The sequence below is a fragment of the Pseudoliparis swirei genome, chromosome 23 (assembly GCF_029220125.1).
Source record: "Pseudoliparis swirei isolate HS2019 ecotype Mariana Trench chromosome 23, NWPU_hadal_v1, whole genome shotgun sequence".
NCBI classification, from domain to species: Eukaryota; Metazoa; Chordata; class Actinopteri; order Perciformes; family Liparidae; genus Pseudoliparis; species Pseudoliparis swirei.
In genome coordinates this window covers 4,934,304-4,952,516 of record NC_079410.1, presented here as the reverse complement: position 1 = coordinate 4,952,516, position 18,213 = coordinate 4,934,304, and the positions used below count along the sequence as shown (strand labels likewise).

Genomic DNA, 18,213 nt, shown 5'->3' with positions numbered 1-18,213 from the left:
AAAATTTGCGAATTTTTATCGGGGTGAGTGTGTGTCTTGGATTGGATTGGATTACATTTATTGTCATTGCACAGAGTACAGGTCCAGAGGCAACAAAATGTAAAGAAAGGATGAAAGATTACAGCATAACATGAGGGGAGAGGGGAGAGAAAAACAACCCCCAGACTATGCTCCTAGAGGAGTCCAGTGTGGGAGCAGGAAAAAAACACACCTCAGCACAAAAGCACACACATTTTAAACATGACTCATGTCTATGCATTCGGTATTTACATGGCGGGCAGGTAGATGGTGTCCTTGGCACGGTGCTGCAGGGCAGCCAGTCTGGCGATCTGCTGCAGATGCGGGTCGCTGGCCTGACCCTGAGGGACCACACTCAGCAAGGCCTTCAGGTAGTCTGGCAACACCTTCAGGAGACACACGGAGAGTTAACGGGACTGTAGAGGCGATGTCTACTGTGTCTCTTTGCTTCAGATCTCCACCTGGTTATAGTGCATGGTGACGTAAAGTTCGTTGTCGAGTTTGAGAGCCAGACTCCAGATGACTCTCCTGAACCACAGGCTGTAGTTGGCGTCCACAGGCTCCGCCTCCGTCGCAATGTCCAGGATGTATTCGCGCTTGTTCAGGGGACGCACGTTCTGACCTTCACAGAGAACACCGAGGGGTTATCATCTCTCGCGTATTGCTCTGTCTCCATCGAGAGGGGTTGCCATTGCCTTTTAACTACGACGCGCTAGATCCTCGTTTAAAAACCTTTGTGCGTGACCAAGAAGACGGCGTATTCATCCAGAGCCTCCACCCGGTGGAGTCCCATCTCGTAGCAAAGCTCCTCGATGACGTCCAGAGCAACCTGAAAGAAACATTTTTGTGTTCACAATTCAGTAACGCTGCCGTGGTGTTGACCTACGAATGCAGCACCTGTTTTCTGTGCTGTATAACATCTACACTGGGGTCTGATAGACGAGCAGGATGCTTATTTTTAGAATCTATTATTTCCCTTCTGTGTGCATGTGTGTGTGTGTGTGCATCACTCACAGAGCACGTCTTGATTTTTAAGTGCCGTTCGATCCCACCTGGCAGCAGGAACAGCTGTCTCTTGGAGCTCCGCCCAGCCTGCACGACAACAGCCAATCAGAAGGGAAACGCCGGCGTGGAGCGCACGGCTGCTACTGGGAGCAGCTGCTAAACAAACTCACACTTTGACAGCCTTAACTATAAAAGTGTCAATACCATTGTCGTTAAAATGTGTGTCGTTAATCAAGTTAAAAAATCCTCAAACTTAAAGTTCTGAACATTCGTGCCTCATTTATGATACAGTATACATTGTTTAAGACAAATAAAGCTAAAATCATAAAGACAAGTAAACTGATTACAATTTATTTTTTGAAAACCAAATATTCTATAAAATGTCGTGCATATTTTGACAACTTAAGATTGGCTTTGACAATTATTTTGAATGTATTTGACCACACAGCAATCATTATATTATGACCTTCGCATTAAAATTGCGGAAGGTAATGTTTTGATCGCCGTGTATTTATTTATTTATTTGTATGCGTGTTACTCGCATAACTCAAAAAGTATTAAACCGAATCGCATGAAATTTGGTGGGATGTTTGGTTATTATCCGGGGACCATTTGATTAGATTTTGGGATCGATCGGGTCAAAGGTCAAGGTCATGAAAAGGTCAAAATCTTCTTGAATCGCATGAAATTTGGTGGAGTGATTGGTTATTATCCGGGGACCATTTAATTAGATTCTGGGATTGATCGGGTCAAAAGTCAAGCTCAAGGCCATGAAAAGGTCAAAATCTTCTTTTTACCATAGCGCGCTCAATTTCTATCCAATTGGCATGCAACTAATGTCAAAATGTTCATAATTCAATGCCCAATCTTGTGATATGCAAAGGTATGCGCTCTACCAAGTGCCCGTTCTAGTTAGCTCTTTTTTAAATACCATATATAAGCCTTTAAAACACTGCATGGCTGAATTAAGAGACTGACCATCATGGCTTTGAGCTCCATGTCGTTGGGATACTGTACACGTCCACCATATTGAAAAGTCCTCCTCAGATTCTGCTCACAAGCCTTGGCAATACCTGTCAATCAAGAGCGCCACAGTCAGACTGGCGGCGATGGATTCATATTTGAAGTGTGTGTGTTGGGTTTCGTTGATGGCCGTCTGACCTTGGTACTGCATCCCGGGGCTCTCGCAGGCGTCCTGCAGGAACTTCAACAGGAACGGCTTCATGACGTCGGAGCAGCGATGGAAAGCCGCCAGGATGTACAGCAGCCTCCATCCCCTCTGACAGCTGTCCCTACGCACAAAAGGAACACACAGAGTAAGCCCACGCCCGAAAGCCCCTCGAGTCGGCGTGCGTGGCGCTGAATGTTGAAGCGTCTCACGGTTTGGAGCTGGTGTTGCTGGTGACTTGCTTCATCAACTGGCAGTACGCCTCATCTTTTATCAGGCCGTGGTCGCCGCTTAACTGGATTCATGGGCACATTAAAGGACGACAAGGTTGTCGACGGTTTCCTTCGATTTTATTTTAATACATCATGCCAGAGTATTTCTGCTTTTCTGTCTTGGTATTTTAAAAGCCAATCGAATAGCCGGTGTACCTTCAGCATCGTGGTGACCAGGTCCGGTTCAGTCTGACCCTTCAGAGGGAAGTCTCCCATGAACTTCATGATGGCTGGACGGAAACAATCAATGTGGAAACACATGATGTGGTAACACAGAAAAAGAGGGAAGTCTTCCTTTTCTTTTCCTCCATCTTATTCACAAGCAAATTATCTATCTTCCTCGTATACCTCCTACACACAGAAAAATGAAGGTGTTATCTAGAACCCGAAAATGGTTCTTCAGAGGGATGCCATAGAAGAACCATTTTTGGTTCCTCAAAGAACCTTTCAAACCAGGGTTCTTTAAAGAACCATTTCCTTAAATAGTTCTTCAAAGAACCTATAAAGGTGTCTTAAAAACCGTTCAAAACCTGGTTCTTTAAGGCACCATTTCTGGTGCCTCAAAGAACCGTAAAACATGGTTCTTTAAGGCACCATTTTTGGTTCCACAAAGAACCTTTCAAACCAGGGTTCTTTAAAGAACCATTTCCTTAAATAGTTCTTCAAAGAACCTATAAAGGTGTCTTAAAAACCGTTCAAAACCTGGTTCTTTAAGGCACCATTTCTGGTGCCTCAAAGAACCGTAAAACATGGTTCTTTAAGGCACCATTTCCAAAATGGTTCTTCAGTAGGTGATGGTTCTTCGTAAAACCACAAAGCCTTTTAAAGAACCATTTAAGAACCATTATTTTTTCCATGAGTATCTGTATCCATCCCTCCTAGTTCCTTCCTCTCCTCTCACCTAAGAAGATGTCGGCTGCCACTCTGTTCATCCCGCTGTCAGAGAAGTCGATCAGAGAGTCCTGGATCGGAGACTGGAGGGACGAACACAGAACGAGGTCATAAAGAGACCATATCCCTGAAGATCAAGGAGACTTGAAGTAAACTCAGCTGCTTTACCTTGGAGAACTTGACCATGTCAACAGGATCCCTCCCCTCCTTCCCCTTTTTGGCTTTATGGTCACTGTGGGGGAAAACACAGGCAGCAGTTATGAACTGTGCGACACATTTTTCCCATATGTTGGCAGTGTGTGTGTGTGTGTGTGTGTGTGTGTGTGTGTTGAACCTTCTGTTCTTCTGCGCCTCTCTGAAGTACTTCTTGGCGAACTCCGCCATGTGGTACTGACCGCCGTGCAGAGGCACATCGTCCAGCTCGCCGCTCAGACCGTCGCCGTACATCTCATTGACCACCTGATACGCCCAAAACACACAAACGCACAACAATAAAAGGGAAAGCAACAGTGCCACTTAAACCAAATACGGAATTATCTGCACACATATTTCCATTTCTGCAAACCAAAACGTTGCATAATAAAGGGGTATTTATTATTCAAGCTCAGATTTCAGAGTCAATAACTTCCTGGTGCGCACCTCTGTGGAGAGGTCGAGCTCGTGGGCGGCCACGGCCGAGCCCATCGCCACGGCGATAGCAGCGGATGCGGCGACCCGTCCCTGTCGGTCTCGAGGCTCCCCGCGCTCAGCGGGGAGAACCAGGAAGTCCGGAGCGGCCACGGGGCGCACGTAGTCGCTGGGGAACACGCCGGATTTACCGTAAACAGCCCCGAACCGCCAGCCTGTAGACACACACACATATATATACACACAGACACACACAGACAGATACACACACACACACACACACAGAGAGATAGAGACACACAGACAGACACACACAGGCACACACACACACACACAGAGACATGTGTTACAAACAAACAAGAAAGGTGTCTTCACAGTGGTGTTTTAATATTAAATGAAAAATCTTCTCTATGTTTTTCAGGTTTTGAGAAAAAAACAAAGGTAGAAAATCCTCAAGCTTCAGTGAAATCAACGACATACAAAATATTAAAGTGAACTAAACATCAACAGACCCACAACAGAATCACAACAGACCTACAACAGAATCACAATAGACCCACAATAGACCCACAACAGACCCCACCAGGCCGGAGCGGTCCTGCAAATAACCCACCAAACTCAGGAGTGTCTCTCTTCAGCTCCTCCAGAAGCATGACCTTCTTCCTCACGATGCAGCCGTAATGTTTGCCTGAAGACACACACACACACACACACACGGCATGAAGCACATGGGGACATACTTGGCTCACAGAAACAAATCAATTTGTGTGTGTGCGTGTGTGTGTGTGTGTGTGTGTCTCACCGGCCTCCATCCCTTCCATGTGCTGCAGTCTGACGATGTCTCCTTTGTGGAAGCTGAGCAGCGCCCGGTCCTCGGTGACGTAGTTCCTCACCGCCACCACGTACGCGGAGTCCTGACGGAGATGTGACATGTTGACAAAGATAATTACTGGTCTCCAAGTCAGTTCACTAGCAACTGCTGAGAAGTAGCACTTTTCAGCCTGAGCAGAGAAACAAAGAGAGAAAGAGACAGGGAGACAAGGAGACAACCCTCTGACCTTCTTCAGCTCCGTGAGGAAGTAGTCGATCATGTGCTTGACCTGCGGGGCCTTGGCCGAGAACAGGATGAGCTTCTCGTTGGTCAGGTTGAACTCCAGCATGTTCTTGGAGGGAATCGACACGAACAGGATGTCCGAGTAGCTGAACAGGAAGTGAAAAAAACCCATCAACATTAAGTTACAAGAGAGAAGAGAAAACAAGGGGCCTCTCGGGTGGAATCGCTTGGGCACGAGGCACACAGCTTGTTTTTATTAGAATGAGCAGGGCTGTCAAACTCATTTTCACCGTGGGCCACATCAGCATCATGACTTCCCTCTTAAAGGGCCGGTAGTAACTGTAACTCTGTATAAAATACTCAAATATATTGTTAAATAACTCTCTTTGAATCTGATTATTGTTTGAGTGTAGAAATATTGTACATAAGAACACAATAGTTTATTGGTGCTGCTACTGTTACGACAAATTTCCCCTTGGGGATTAATAAAGTACATATCTATCGATCTATCTATTTCATCAGAAAATGTCTCTAATATTATGACATTAATCCATTTAATTTGAAACCTTCAAAATAAAAGCACGGGAATTTTTCTTCAATTTCTTTAAGAAAAGGTGATCATGTGTCTTTCAAGTCATCAGGGGACACGTAAAATGACTTGGCGGGCCTTGTGTTTGCCACCTGTGCCTTAAAGAGAGTGCGCAGTCACAAGTTCACCTCGTCTCGTGTTTCGTAACTCAGGCTCACCTGTAGGGCCTCAGCACTCTGAAGTAGTCTGGAGCAGCAGAGCTACTCCTCACCATCTTCAGCAGCTTGATGCCTTTATGAGACACAGACAGCACCTGCACTCCTGTCCCCACACTGCCCTGGAAAACACACACACACACAATCACATGAAGTAAGATCATGAAATAAACCGTCATCATATTTTGAGAGGAAAATGCCTCACGTTTCAGTTTGACTCGCCAAAAGAAAAGAGACAAGAACTCACAGAGGCTGGGAAGAGGCGGGAGAAGTAAATCTCCCACAGGTCACGGGCCATGGCGACCACTTTCTTCTTCACGTTGTCGTCGTGGGTTACCGACGCCTGGTCCACTTTGTTCTCGGCTGTCAAAAGACACGGAGAAGGAGTTTAACTGAATCAAATCTGGAGAGTTGAAAAGTTCTGCATCCTGTCGAGGGTGTATGAGTCATCGGCGATGTGTTTTACTCCCACCGAATAAAGCTTTCATCTTCTGTCTCTCCTCCTGCGTGATTCGGATGCAGGCCTCAGCGAAGGTGTCATGCACAACCTGCAAAAATAATCCCCTTCAAAATAAAAGCCTCACAGAGCAACTGTATTTTAAAAAGAAAGCCCAGTATCAGGCCATGACTGATTATGTATCTATACTAAAATGACAACTTTTAGCCTTTTATTGTGAATAAATCATTCTGATCTTAACTATTAGCATAATTAATATAAACTACACATTTCTACTTTAAAAAATGGAGAAGCAAGTAAAGTAAAATAAGTAATGAATACACAAATCAACCTGTCTGAAGATCAGGTCCAGGACCAGTGGACTGTTGAAGTTTTCTTTAGGAAAGAAAACCTGTAAACAGACAAACAAATGGAACATTGAAACAATATTAATCTTGATATTAAATATTAAACACAATGAAAACTTTGGACTGTTGTTACATTGTCAGCACAAGTAGATCTATGAAGATACTTATGATGGATTATGCTCATGAAACACACCTCCTTCCTCATGTAGAGTTTCCACGGGACGTTGGAGTACGTGTAATATTCATCACTAGTCCTGCTGTGGAGTTGAGTCTGAATGATCTCCTCCTCTACTGGCAACTCTCTAGAGACTAGACACACACACACACACACACACACACACACACACACACACACACACACACACACACACACACACACACACACACACACACACACACACACACACACACACACACACACACACACACACACACACACACACACACACACACACACACACACACACACACAATTCACAAGCGCGTGTGAAATGAGTGGAAAAACGATCTGCTGTTTATCAATGGGGATTGATGTCACGTTAATGTGTAAAAAGATCACCTGGAGGAGGGGCGGGGCTTATGCTCGAGCTAGTGGGAGACTTTGTCGTCTTGGAAACCTTAACTCCTCCCTCTTCTTTACGAAGGGAGGTTTGAGGCTTCCTTTGAGTCTGAGACAAAAAGAATGAAAAGTCAGATGTTATTTTAGTTTGTGTGGGTGCGCGCACATGTGTGTGCGTGTCCATGTGTGTGTGTGTGTGTGTGTGTGTGTGTGTACATGTGTGTGTCTGTGCCGAGTTGGGGTACCGGTTGTGGTGGGTTGGACATCTGATCTTTAAGGATCTCCATAGCTTCATCGTGTGGGTCTAGCTTCTTCACGAACGACTTTCCATCACTTTTCCTGCACACACACACACACACACACACACACACACACACACACACACGATGAGCCGAACACCACCATAGCCAGTATTCCTATTGATGCTCTGAAGTCCTGAGCGTGTTACCTCTGTGTGGCGGGTCCAGTAGAAGTCGTGGCGTCGGCCGGCTGGTGCTGTTTGATGATGTCTTTGATGTCGTGGCTGGGGTCGATGCGCTCTGCGTTACTTGAACTGGATCGGACCACGTCCTCAGGAGGGGGGCCACGTGTTGTACCTGGAACGTCACTTTCCGTTAGCTCAAGTGCATATGTTTCACAATGTAATCCTGCAGCTGTTGGATGCTAATTTGTGAACTAGTTCCAGACTGAAATAAATATTTTGTTGGTGGACATCCATCAGTCCTCAGTCAGACTCAAACTGGGGATGCAAGGTTGGGGTTTCCACCCCTAAACCTCAAGGGCACCCCTTGAGGTCATATCTCAATTCAACATTTTGAAATTGATGCAGCCCTAAAATCTCAAAATGACAATGCGTATATATGTCTTGTTGGAGTACGTGAGTAAAGTCATCATAGCATTCTAACCACGCAACACATCTGCAGGTCACTTTGACCTTGAGTGTGAAACATACTCATTTTTCGCTGAACACCAGCAGACTTGTCTTCTCTCTCTTTGGTCTGCAAAAAAACAAAAAAACAAGAAGTGATACAGCCGAGTATGTTTTTATTTTTCTCCCAAGACAATGCTTCCATTTTTGCATACATGCTGGCAGGTGTTAGTGCATGTGTGTGTGTGTGTGTGTGTGTTTACTCACAGGACTGGTTGTGTGATAGTGTAAGGGGGGCGACTGGGGTGCCGGGGCAACGGGGGGGAAGGAAGACAACATCTGCTGCTGGATGGCGATGGCCTGCATGGTCATCTGCTGGGCCTGCAACAAACACAAACACACACGCACACACACACACACACTCAACATTACATTACATGTCATTTAGCAGACGCTTTTATCCAAAGCGACTTACAATAAGTGCATCAACCACGAGGACAAACTCAGAACAACAAGAATACAGAAAGGAACATTTCTTCAAGAAAGCCAAACTACAAGAATACCATAAGTAATACTATCAATAATACCATGAGTAATACCATGAGTAAGTACTACCATAAGTAATACCATGAGTAATAACATAACTAAGTGACATTCAAGTGCCACTGAGGTGCTAATCAGTTTTTATTCCAGTCAGTAAACATGTGTTTTTAGTGTCTGATGTAAGATGTGTAGACTTCCTGCTGTCCTGATGTCAGTGGGGAGCTCGTTCCACCAATCAGGAGCCAGGACAGCAAACAGTCGGGATTTCGTCTGGTGATTAGCTCGAAGTGACGGAGCCACAAGTCGACTGGTTGTTGCCGAGCGGAGTGAACGTGCCGGGGTGTGTGAGGCTTGACCACACACACCGTTTAATTTCATGCAACTCACACAAACACACCAACGGTAACGTCCGGAGTCGCCCATAGAAAGTGCAATAAGACGAACCAGAATGATGGCCTGCTGGTTGATGAGCGCCTGCTGCTGCTGAGTCAGGATGGTGTGCTCCGCTCCTGGAGGAGAGGAAACACGTGAGCATGAACGTCATCGAGTGAAGAGGATTTCGATCTGAAACAAACACCGTCCTCTCCTCCACTTCAGAAACAAACCACACGGGGGAACGTAGGAAGCAAAAGGCACACATCGTGACTCCACCAACGCCAACATGCTTCTGGCCAATCACGCGGGGGAACGCACACACCCGGTCGTTGTGTACCTGGCACGCCTGTCATCGCAGGCAAGCCTGGAACCGCCGCCGCGGCGGGGAGCGAGGGCCCCGCCGGCAGACCGGGGGCGACGGGGCGGGGTGCTACGTTATCTCTATCGGCGGCGGCGGCGGGCGACGGGTTGGGTGCTACACGCGTGGAAGGAGTGACAGTGGAAGAGGTCTGTTGGTGGTCGGGGGGTTGGGGAAGGTTGTATTGGTTGAACTGTTGGGGCCGTGGTTGAGGCGGCGGCGGCGATGGCGGCAGCTGCTGCTGCTGCTGCTGCTGCTGCTGGTGCAGTTGGTGGTGATGGTGGTGGGAGGGGATGGGCATGGCGGGGATGGGTGGCATCATTCCTCCTGCTACTGGGAGCACTGGCACAGCTTGAGGAGCGACAGGTCAGGGGACAGGTTAATCAAGAGTGAGGACTCCGCCTCTTTTTCACACGGGCGTAAAGCTGTGGGGGGGGGGTAACCGTCTTCAAAAAACACTTCGCAGTTGGCAGTTGACACAGAATTGACATGATAGCAGGTTTTTCTGTTCTTTTACCCCTTTTTAGTTTTTTATATGTTATTCTTAATTCTGGTTGTCGATGTTGTTGATGACTTGTTGTATTTGTGTTCTTATTGTTGAATAAAAAGAAAATTGTAAAAAAAAGAAACACTTCACAGTTGACATCACAGCGATTGACAGAGAATACTGAGTGTTCCAAGAGAGAGAGGGAGAAAGAGAGAGAGAATGAGAGTGACGGGCGCCTATAGAGAGTCATCTGTGGTTCCAGGGAATGGCTGCCCATGCATTATCTACGAGGTCAGACCCTCTAAGCGGCAGTTTAAGGGCGGTCAACCGTACACCTGGACGTCTAAACGCCGCCGTCCCGTGTCACTGAGCCGCTGCAGCCCTCCCCTGAACCAGTGTGGACGCAATGAAAGCTGGAGGCTCGGAGGGCGTTTTGAGGACGTAGAAGCAGAACTATATCAACGTCTGAGAAGGCATCAGCGTGACTTCAAAAGCCCTGGAAATCAACATCAGGTGATGGATTTCAAACTATTGCTACGACGGTTATGAAGAGAACGTTCTGAAAACAAAGAGATATTATTTAAAGATTCATAAAGGTGAAAACTGCAGTTTAAAGATGCTCAGGTTTTGAGAGACAAACCAAGCTACGTGGACCACAGCGTCACCATGTCGGACGTCGTGATTGATTTAGTGAGAATTTGCAGTAAAACGTTTTTTGATGCACTGAAGGTCAATTTTGTGTTGTAAAAAAAAGTGTGGAGGAGGAGATGGCTTTAATGAGTTAAATGCATTTCTTAATTTTGGTGAAATTTCAAAGACGGACGACTGATTTGTTATGAACTTTCAAAGTTGTACATGTAAGCAGGTTGCTGTAGCGCCACCAGCAGGACGAAGTAAGTTACTCATAAAACATTTGAAACATGGCACTGTTTCCAGCTTTCAGGGGACCATTTATCTCTCTGTGTGTCAACCTGAGACTAATGCGGAGGATTTATAACCTCCTTAGAACAACATGAATTATTGATATCAGTGGACAAAAGAAGGGCGAGAAAATACAAAACATGGACCAAAGAAAATAAAAAATAAAAAGAATAGTAAGTAAATAATCGTGTAGTCGAACACAAAGCAAAGACATACAATAAAATGACATACACACGAATGTACAATGTGCACTAACGTTAGACGTAACAGAAAACACACCTCCGGGATGTATTCCTGGTGGATACGGCCGGCCGGAGGTGGTCCGACTCTCCCCGTCTCCCGTGATGCCGATGCCTCCTCCTCCCTTCATCCTCGCTGACAAACTTCCCCTCTTGTCCACGTCCTATGGGAGCCACAGAAAAGCAGAGAGTCGGCAGAGGGAAAAGAAGATGTTGGGAAAGTGTCGTTGGACAGACATGAAGCGGAGGGAGAGAAGTGAGCGAGCGAGGGAGCGAGTGTGTGAGCGCGAGGGGAAGGAGAGACGAAGGGAACAAGAGAGCAGGAGTGTATTGTACTGGTTGATTCAGACCCTCGGTGAGTGCATCAGCGGAGACGTAGGAACTAAATACTCTGCAGGAAGTACCGTACACACTGGAGGAGAAGCTCCAGCACACACACACACACACACACACAGACACACACAAAGCAAAGACAGACACACACACACACACGAAGACACACACACACAGACACAGTCATATACACACACACACACACACACACACACACAGAAACACACACATACACACACACAAAGACAGATACACACATACACACACACAAAGACAGACACACACACAGACACAGAGTCACACACACACACACATACACACACACTCCTAAAAAAGTTGCACGAGCCTCCAACAAATGCTTCTGCAGCAAAACAAATAAATAAAAATAAATAAATAAAAATAAATGCATTATTTTTTATATTATTAATTAACATTTAATGAACATTTCCAGCAGCAGTCTCCGTGTGAGGAGGTTAAAGAACGCACCAACTTCATCAAACTTGACGTTACCACCCACGCAAAAGACGTGGTTTCAAAAAAGAGTCTCGAGGACGATTTTATTAAAACACTTCCGGGACGTTACGCGGTTTTAATTCGACACATTGAACTGCAGCGAGCGGCCGGAGTGCTGCCTGCTGTTGCAGTAACATACGGTAGGTCGGCCGTAACCTAATCGGCCTCCTGTCCGCTCCATTCATACACAAACAGAAGCTCTGGATCACATGTTCCTCCCATCCATCAACACTCACCTCCTACTCTCAGAGGGCAGATCGGGTGGAGGCAGCATGACGGGACGGTTTATTTATTTTTTACACGAGAATTTCCTTTGTCGATTGTATTCCTCTAATTATAAATGGATTGATTAGCCTATAAAACAGTGATGTTCTACATTAGGGGCAGGTCGGGGCACTGCCCCACCAGATCCAGATGACGCTGTTGTGCAGAAAGCTCAATACATTCGTACTTCGAGGCAAAATATATATATATATATATTTTTTTTTAATGCAAAGTAGCATGAATAAACTTGACTCACAAGCATTATAATCTTGTAATTTGATTGGTGCGTTTTTCTGTCTGTGTGCTTGCTCTGTTAAACGCTGCTCTCCGCTGTCCCTCCCTTTCCGGTGGGGCGACGGCCCACGCTGCCCCACCGTTACCATGGAAACACCAATGAGCGTGAACCACACGGGCCAAAGTTAACGTTGAAATCTGCCTGGCAACTAGACTGGAATAATGCAAAAACCGCGAGACCAGACTGTATACCTGACTGGTCTATATAGGCCTACTCTTATAATAATCAGCTTCCCCTATTTTTGTGACGGTGATATGACGTCATACAAAATTGCCCCGCCAGAAATTTTAGGCTAAAATCGCCACTGCTATAAAACAAAACAAAAATGGTGCATGGTGTCTTGAAAAAGTGTTTCCTGTCAACTTCAATGTTAAGTTGATTAAACTCAATATTTTCCACGCATGTGTATTCCCAAAGGGGGGACAGTGTGTCCGGGTCGGTGTCCGGGTCGGTGTACTTACGGCGCCGCTGTCCGACAGCACCGGGTCAAACAGGCTGTCCAGGTAGCGGTCCATTCCTCTCTGAGTCTGACCGTCACTGAGCGCATCCGACTCTCCTGGACACAGACAGACGGCAGCTTTAGTGGTTTAGATAAGCAGTTTGTGTGTGTGTGTGGGTGTGTGGGTGTGTGTGTGTGTGTGTTTGCGTACCGTGGCTGGAGTAACCGTCAGAGTCAGGCAAACTGTAGGCCGGTCTGCTGTTACGGAGAGGAAAGGCCGGAGGAAGCTCCTCATCGGACTCAAAGCCACTGCCAAACAAAGTACTGAGAGGGGAGGAGAGGAGAGGAGAGGAAAGGAGTGGAGAGGAAAGGAGTGGAGAGGAGAGCAGAGGAAAGGAGTGGAGAGGAGTAGAGAGGAGAAGATGTACAGGAAGAGATGGGAGATGAAGAGGAAAGGTGAGGAGAAAGCAAACGGAAGAGTAGAGAGAAGAGGGGAGAGGAGAGGAAATGAAAGGAGTGGAGAGGAGAGGAGAAGATGAACAGGAAGAGATGAGAGATGAAGAGGAAAGGTGAGGAGAGCAACAGGAATATAGAAGAGAAGAAGGCAGGGAAGAGGAGAGAGGGGAGTGGATAGTAGAGGAGAACATTGAAAAGATAGGAGATGAGAGAGGAAGATAGTCAGAGAAAGAGAGAAGAGGAGACAGGAAGTTGAACAGGAAGAGAGGGGAGATGAAGAGGATCGAGGAGAGGAAAGTATACAGAGAAGAGAAAATGAGAAGATAGGAGATGAGAGAGGTTATGGAAGGAGAGGAGAGGAAGAGAAAGAGAGGAGGAACACGTATCATAGGTAAATCCTTTTCTCTGGTATCTCCACTCCCGGCACCGTGCTGGGTACTGACAGGCCGGCCGTGGCTCTGACTCGGGCCGGGTCGTCGGTGCTGATGACGAAGTAGCTCTTCTGCTTCGGGAAGTCAGGCGGGAGCTCCAGGTCCGACACCAGGTCCATGACGTAGTCGTGACCCGCTAACTCCACCCACTGGCCGTGCTCCTTCATCAGGATGGAGCTGCCCCTCCACCAGTCGGACACTCCCCTGTAACAACATACAAGCTTCACGTGCTGCACAGTATAACCGTGTTAGAAGTAGAACATGGATATCATGGAGCTGGAATTTTAAATAAATTGAGTATTAAATTAAATATATACAAGGTTCAAAAGTTTGGGGTCACCCAGATAAATTTGTGTTTTCCATGAAAACTCACACTTTTATTTATCAAATGAATTGCAAAATAAATATAGTCAAGACATTGACGAGATTAGAAATAATGATTTTTATTTGAAATATTAATGTTGTTCTTCAAACCAGTTTTATAGCTTCTCTCACCAGCATAACTGTTTTCAGCTGCGCTCACATAAAAGGGTTTTGCAAGGGTTTTCTACCCCTCCGTTAGTCTTCTAAGGCGATAACACAATGAACCATTAGAACACTGGAGATGGGCCTCTACACACCTCTGTAGAGACTTCATTAACAACCAAAGAATAGTCATTTACCACATTAACTATGTATATTTATGATGAATTTAATGTTATTTTAATTGAAAAAATCTGTTTTTCTTTAAAAAATAAGGACATTTCTAGGTGACCCCAAACTTTTGAACGGTAGTGTATATAAGACATAAATATGGTTTGAGTAGCCAGATAAAAAAGTTATTTAAATAGGCCATCAGCAAAATCTAAGCAGAGCGATGAGCTAAAAATAAAAAATAAACTTTGTGTCTATTATTTAAATATGAGATATCGTCACCTGTGGCGCAGCACCTGTCCGGCTAAGTCCTCCCCGCTGGTCCAGGCGTTGACCGGACACAAGAATGACCCTCCTACGGAGAAAATAAACACAAACACACATCACACCGACGCACAATACAATAAATTGTAGAAGTGAAAACTACTGCGTGATGTAATGTAAAGAAGGGAAATCTGCGTCTCACCGTCAAAACAGTGCACGTGCAACACCATGTTTGCCTTCTTCCTATTGGCCGTCCACTCCAGCAGCGACAGCGGATAGGTCCTCGCGGTGTCGGGGGCGGAGCCTGATCCCAGCTGTGTCTTCTGATTGCCTTGGATGAGTCTGTGTTGCAGTAACGCCTGGCAACCAGCAGGGGCGTGGTCAGAAACAAACCTGGAGGGAAAGGACACCTGAGGTGAGAAGGATTGCTCCAACAAGCACATTTAATTCACACTTTAATACACTTACTGATCACTTCATTAAAACTGTAACCGCGGAAAAGACTTGAATGTTTTTTCAATAATTTGATTCATTACCAGATTTTTTAACCTTAAAAATTAAGTTACTTTATACCTCCAACAACTTAGCTGGCTTTTAAAAACTTGTATTTCTTATTATTTCAGGAAATAGTCATTATTTTAAGTATTTTTAATGAGCTGCACTGTTTTTTGATACCAGGCTACCCTCTGCATGTGAAGGTGTACGTTCATCAATCGTTTTTCTGTTCACACGGGTACGAGACGACGCCTCACTTCAGGAGATATTTGTCCATCTTGGGCGACGGCGCGAAGCTGCAGACGCACGCCAGCAGCAGCAGCCAGCCTCGCTCGGCGTTCTCCAGGTTCACGTTCCTCCACACCTGGTTGACCACCTGAGCCAGGATCTCGTCCTGCAGCCCCGGAGACGACAGGCCCCGTTGGATGATGTAATTCCCAAACATGTTTTCTTGCGCCCCGTTCAGGTGAGGGTCGCCCATAAAGCGTAACACCTGAAAGCAGAATAAAGGTAAACAGTTACAACTATAACTCTGGATGTCACATTATGTACGTTCAGAGTCGGAAATACACGAGGTCAAAGGGCAAAACTGCCCCTAAGAAACATAATTCTGCCCATGATTTCATGAGGAGAGGGGTAGAAAATGCCCCCATAATTATGATAATTTAATAGCGTTTTATTTTTGTTCTTTGTTGTGTCCGTCTCATCCGTATTGACTGTTCTCGGTAGGTACACAAAAAAATCAATAAATCATATTTTTTATTATAATAAAAAGAGAAATAAGTTATAATTGATAAGACCTGTTTACAAAATGTAATAACAATAAATAACCACAAAGAAATAAGAATGAAATTGAATATGATCATCTGATTTCTGTTAAAAAAACCTTAAGAAAGCACTTTGAATCTGTAGATTACTGCCTATTAGTCTTATTAATAACATTTTTATGAGAATTGCTCATATCCTATAAGCCTAAATAAGTATATTTATTATTTTTGAATGACGGTTAAATGTTATTTAATAAGTTTCAAAAACATGCCCCCAATTTATTTTTAAATGCCCCTGGATTTCAGTCAGTGGGGGAAAAAATTGCCCCCTAAAAAATATGTAAATGTCCTCCCATGTGTACGTTATTATACGTTTTCTTATGTTCCGGCTACTATGAGCAGCTTGTTATTGCTTTACAGTATAATTAGTAAAGTTTAACTAAAGTTGGGACTAGTGTGTGACTGCATCTTTGTAAAGGACTGTGTATCCGACCATGACGAAGAGCGCCACAGCTTCTCCTCTCAGGTCCTCCTCCACGCGGGTCAGAGGCGACTCCAGAGGCGCCGTCAGCATCCCAAACTTTGGCTCCTGCAGAGACAACAGATGCACAACAACGTGACATTTACCTGGAGAGTTCACCTGCTGCCATCATAATACGTCTTATTTATAAGTTAGTGTTACTTTGATGACATACATTATTACGTAATTATTCTATCATTATTACAGATATCCTGATTGATGTCATCAATCTCTAAAATCTTCTGCAGTATTTATTATTATTACTAGTCCTTTTAAAAATATATGTTATTATAGCTTTTGTGCTATTACTGTTCTTGCTGTTCTTGCTTCTTATATAAAATAAATGTATTATTGCTGTCTTTCTCCCTTCTTCTGTCTGTCTGTCTGTCTGTGTCTGTCTGCCTGTCTGCCTGTCTGTCTGTCTGTCTGTCTGTCTTTCTCCCTCCTTCTGTCTGCCTGTCTCCCTCCTTCTGTATGTCTGTCTGTCTGTTTGTCTTTCTTTTTCTCTCCTTCTGTCTGTCTGCCTGTCGTTCTCCCTCCTTCTGTCTGTCGTTCTCCCTCCTTCTGTCTGTCTGTCTCTCTGTCTGTCTTTCTCCCTCCTTCTGTCTGTCTGTCTGCCTGTTTGTCTTTCTTTTTCTCTCCTTCTGTCTGTCTGTCTGTCTTTCTCCCTCCTTCTGTCTGTCGTTCTCCCTCCTTCTGTCTGTCTGCCTGTCTGTCTCTCTGTCTCTTTGTCTGTCTGTCTCTCTGTCTCTTTGTCTGTCTGTCTGTCTGTCTCTCTGTCTCTTTGTCTGTCTGTCTGTCTGTATCTCTGTCTCTTTGTCTGTCTGTCTGTCTGTATCTCTGTCTCTTTGTCTGTCTGTCTCTCTGTCTCTCTGTCTCTTTGTCTGTCTGTCTGTCTGTCTGTCTCTCTGTCTGTCTCTCTGTCTGTCTATCTGTCTGTCTGTCTGTCTGTCTCTTTGTCTATCTGTCTGTCTGTCTGTCTGTCTCTCTGTCTCTTTGTCTGTCTGTCTGTCTGTCTTTTCTTGTTACCCAATGCTCATGTTGGGTCTCAGTAAATTACAGTCTGGCTGTAATCTACATACCAAGTGTCTCTCACAGTGCCGCTGCTCGCCATGTTGGTGCCCTAAGCATAACTCCTTCGTGATGCCCCCCTGAGATAGGAAAGGGCACCCACAGCGAGGGGGGGGGCACCATCGTAACTTTTTTTGAGCAATTAACTATATCTCTTGTTCTGCCTGTTTTGTGATCTACATGCCTAAAAGGTGCCTACTATTTCTATACTGAAATAACATCGTCATTATAATTATTATAAATATAATGATTTTCTTAGTTGCCTATTTTGTGGAGCCCCCTCAGGACTTGGTGCCCTACGCACAGCGCGTAGTGCGCGTTATGGGAGCGGCGGGACTGGTCTCTCAGTAACCTCCGTTGTGACTCAACACCTGTTCTACATTCATCACGAGGACGACTGTGACGCCGTCACCCGTCTCACCCTAAAGTAGATCTGCACGTAGCGGTAGAACGGGTAGTTGTTGATGTCCAGGGGCAGAGTGAGCTGAGCCTCTTCCTGGATGTGAGGAGCCTGAAGCAGAGCCAGGCAGTCCGAGTGCAGCTCCCTCCTGACTGGAAGGAGGGAGAGAGAGAGAGAGAGAGACAAGGACAAACGACGAGTCAGCCAGCATACATATGTTCTTCATGGATTCCTCTACTAGAAACACAAGGAAACCTCTAACACGACTCTTCTACTGTCTAAAGCTACTGGACTGTTGAAGCTGAGTATATCTGATATTTAAATGTCTGTCCTGGTTTATTTATCAGCTGAAGCCACACCTGTCCCTCTGTCAGGACTATTCACGTCAACCAGTGCTGA

General features: G+C 45.4%; 1 protein-coding gene across 1 annotated transcript in view; it reads right to left on the bottom strand.

The window, feature by feature from the left end:
- Positions 1-18,213, bottom strand: part of myo15aa (myosin XVAa) — a 50,001-nt gene that overhangs the window by 2,498 nt on the left and 29,290 nt on the right. The window contains exons 26-60 of the mRNA XM_056407727.1: positions 17,836-17,966; positions 16,317-16,412; positions 15,314-15,549; positions 14,764-14,954; positions 14,580-14,652; positions 13,677-13,868; positions 12,989-13,101; positions 12,800-12,894; positions 10,974-11,097; positions 8,998-9,062; positions 8,278-8,391; positions 8,095-8,140; positions 7,591-7,738; positions 7,388-7,481; positions 7,143-7,251; positions 6,777-6,892; positions 6,568-6,627; positions 6,252-6,327; positions 6,027-6,142; positions 5,783-5,901; positions 5,040-5,181; positions 4,784-4,895; positions 4,595-4,669; positions 3,994-4,196; positions 3,689-3,813; positions 3,523-3,586; positions 3,365-3,437; positions 2,620-2,693; positions 2,404-2,486; positions 2,185-2,315; positions 2,002-2,096; positions 1,033-1,110; positions 751-847; positions 480-640; positions 271-404 (exon numbers count right to left, since the gene is read on the bottom strand). Coding sequence (XP_056263702.1) covers positions 271-404; positions 480-640; positions 751-847; positions 1,033-1,110; positions 2,002-2,096; positions 2,185-2,315; positions 2,404-2,486; positions 2,620-2,693; positions 3,365-3,437; positions 3,523-3,586; positions 3,689-3,813; positions 3,994-4,196; positions 4,595-4,669; positions 4,784-4,895; positions 5,040-5,181; positions 5,783-5,901; positions 6,027-6,142; positions 6,252-6,327; positions 6,568-6,627; positions 6,777-6,892; positions 7,143-7,251; positions 7,388-7,481; positions 7,591-7,738; positions 8,095-8,140; positions 8,278-8,391; positions 8,998-9,062; positions 10,974-11,097; positions 12,800-12,894; positions 12,989-13,101; positions 13,677-13,868; positions 14,580-14,652; positions 14,764-14,954; positions 15,314-15,549; positions 16,317-16,412; positions 17,836-17,966 — 3,961 coding nt within the window. The remainder of the gene's footprint in view (positions 1-270; positions 405-479; positions 641-750; positions 848-1,032; positions 1,111-2,001; positions 2,097-2,184; positions 2,316-2,403; positions 2,487-2,619; positions 2,694-3,364; positions 3,438-3,522; positions 3,587-3,688; positions 3,814-3,993; positions 4,197-4,594; positions 4,670-4,783; positions 4,896-5,039; positions 5,182-5,782; positions 5,902-6,026; positions 6,143-6,251; positions 6,328-6,567; positions 6,628-6,776; positions 6,893-7,142; positions 7,252-7,387; positions 7,482-7,590; positions 7,739-8,094; positions 8,141-8,277; positions 8,392-8,997; positions 9,063-10,973; positions 11,098-12,799; positions 12,895-12,988; positions 13,102-13,676; positions 13,869-14,579; positions 14,653-14,763; positions 14,955-15,313; positions 15,550-16,316; positions 16,413-17,835; positions 17,967-18,213) is intronic.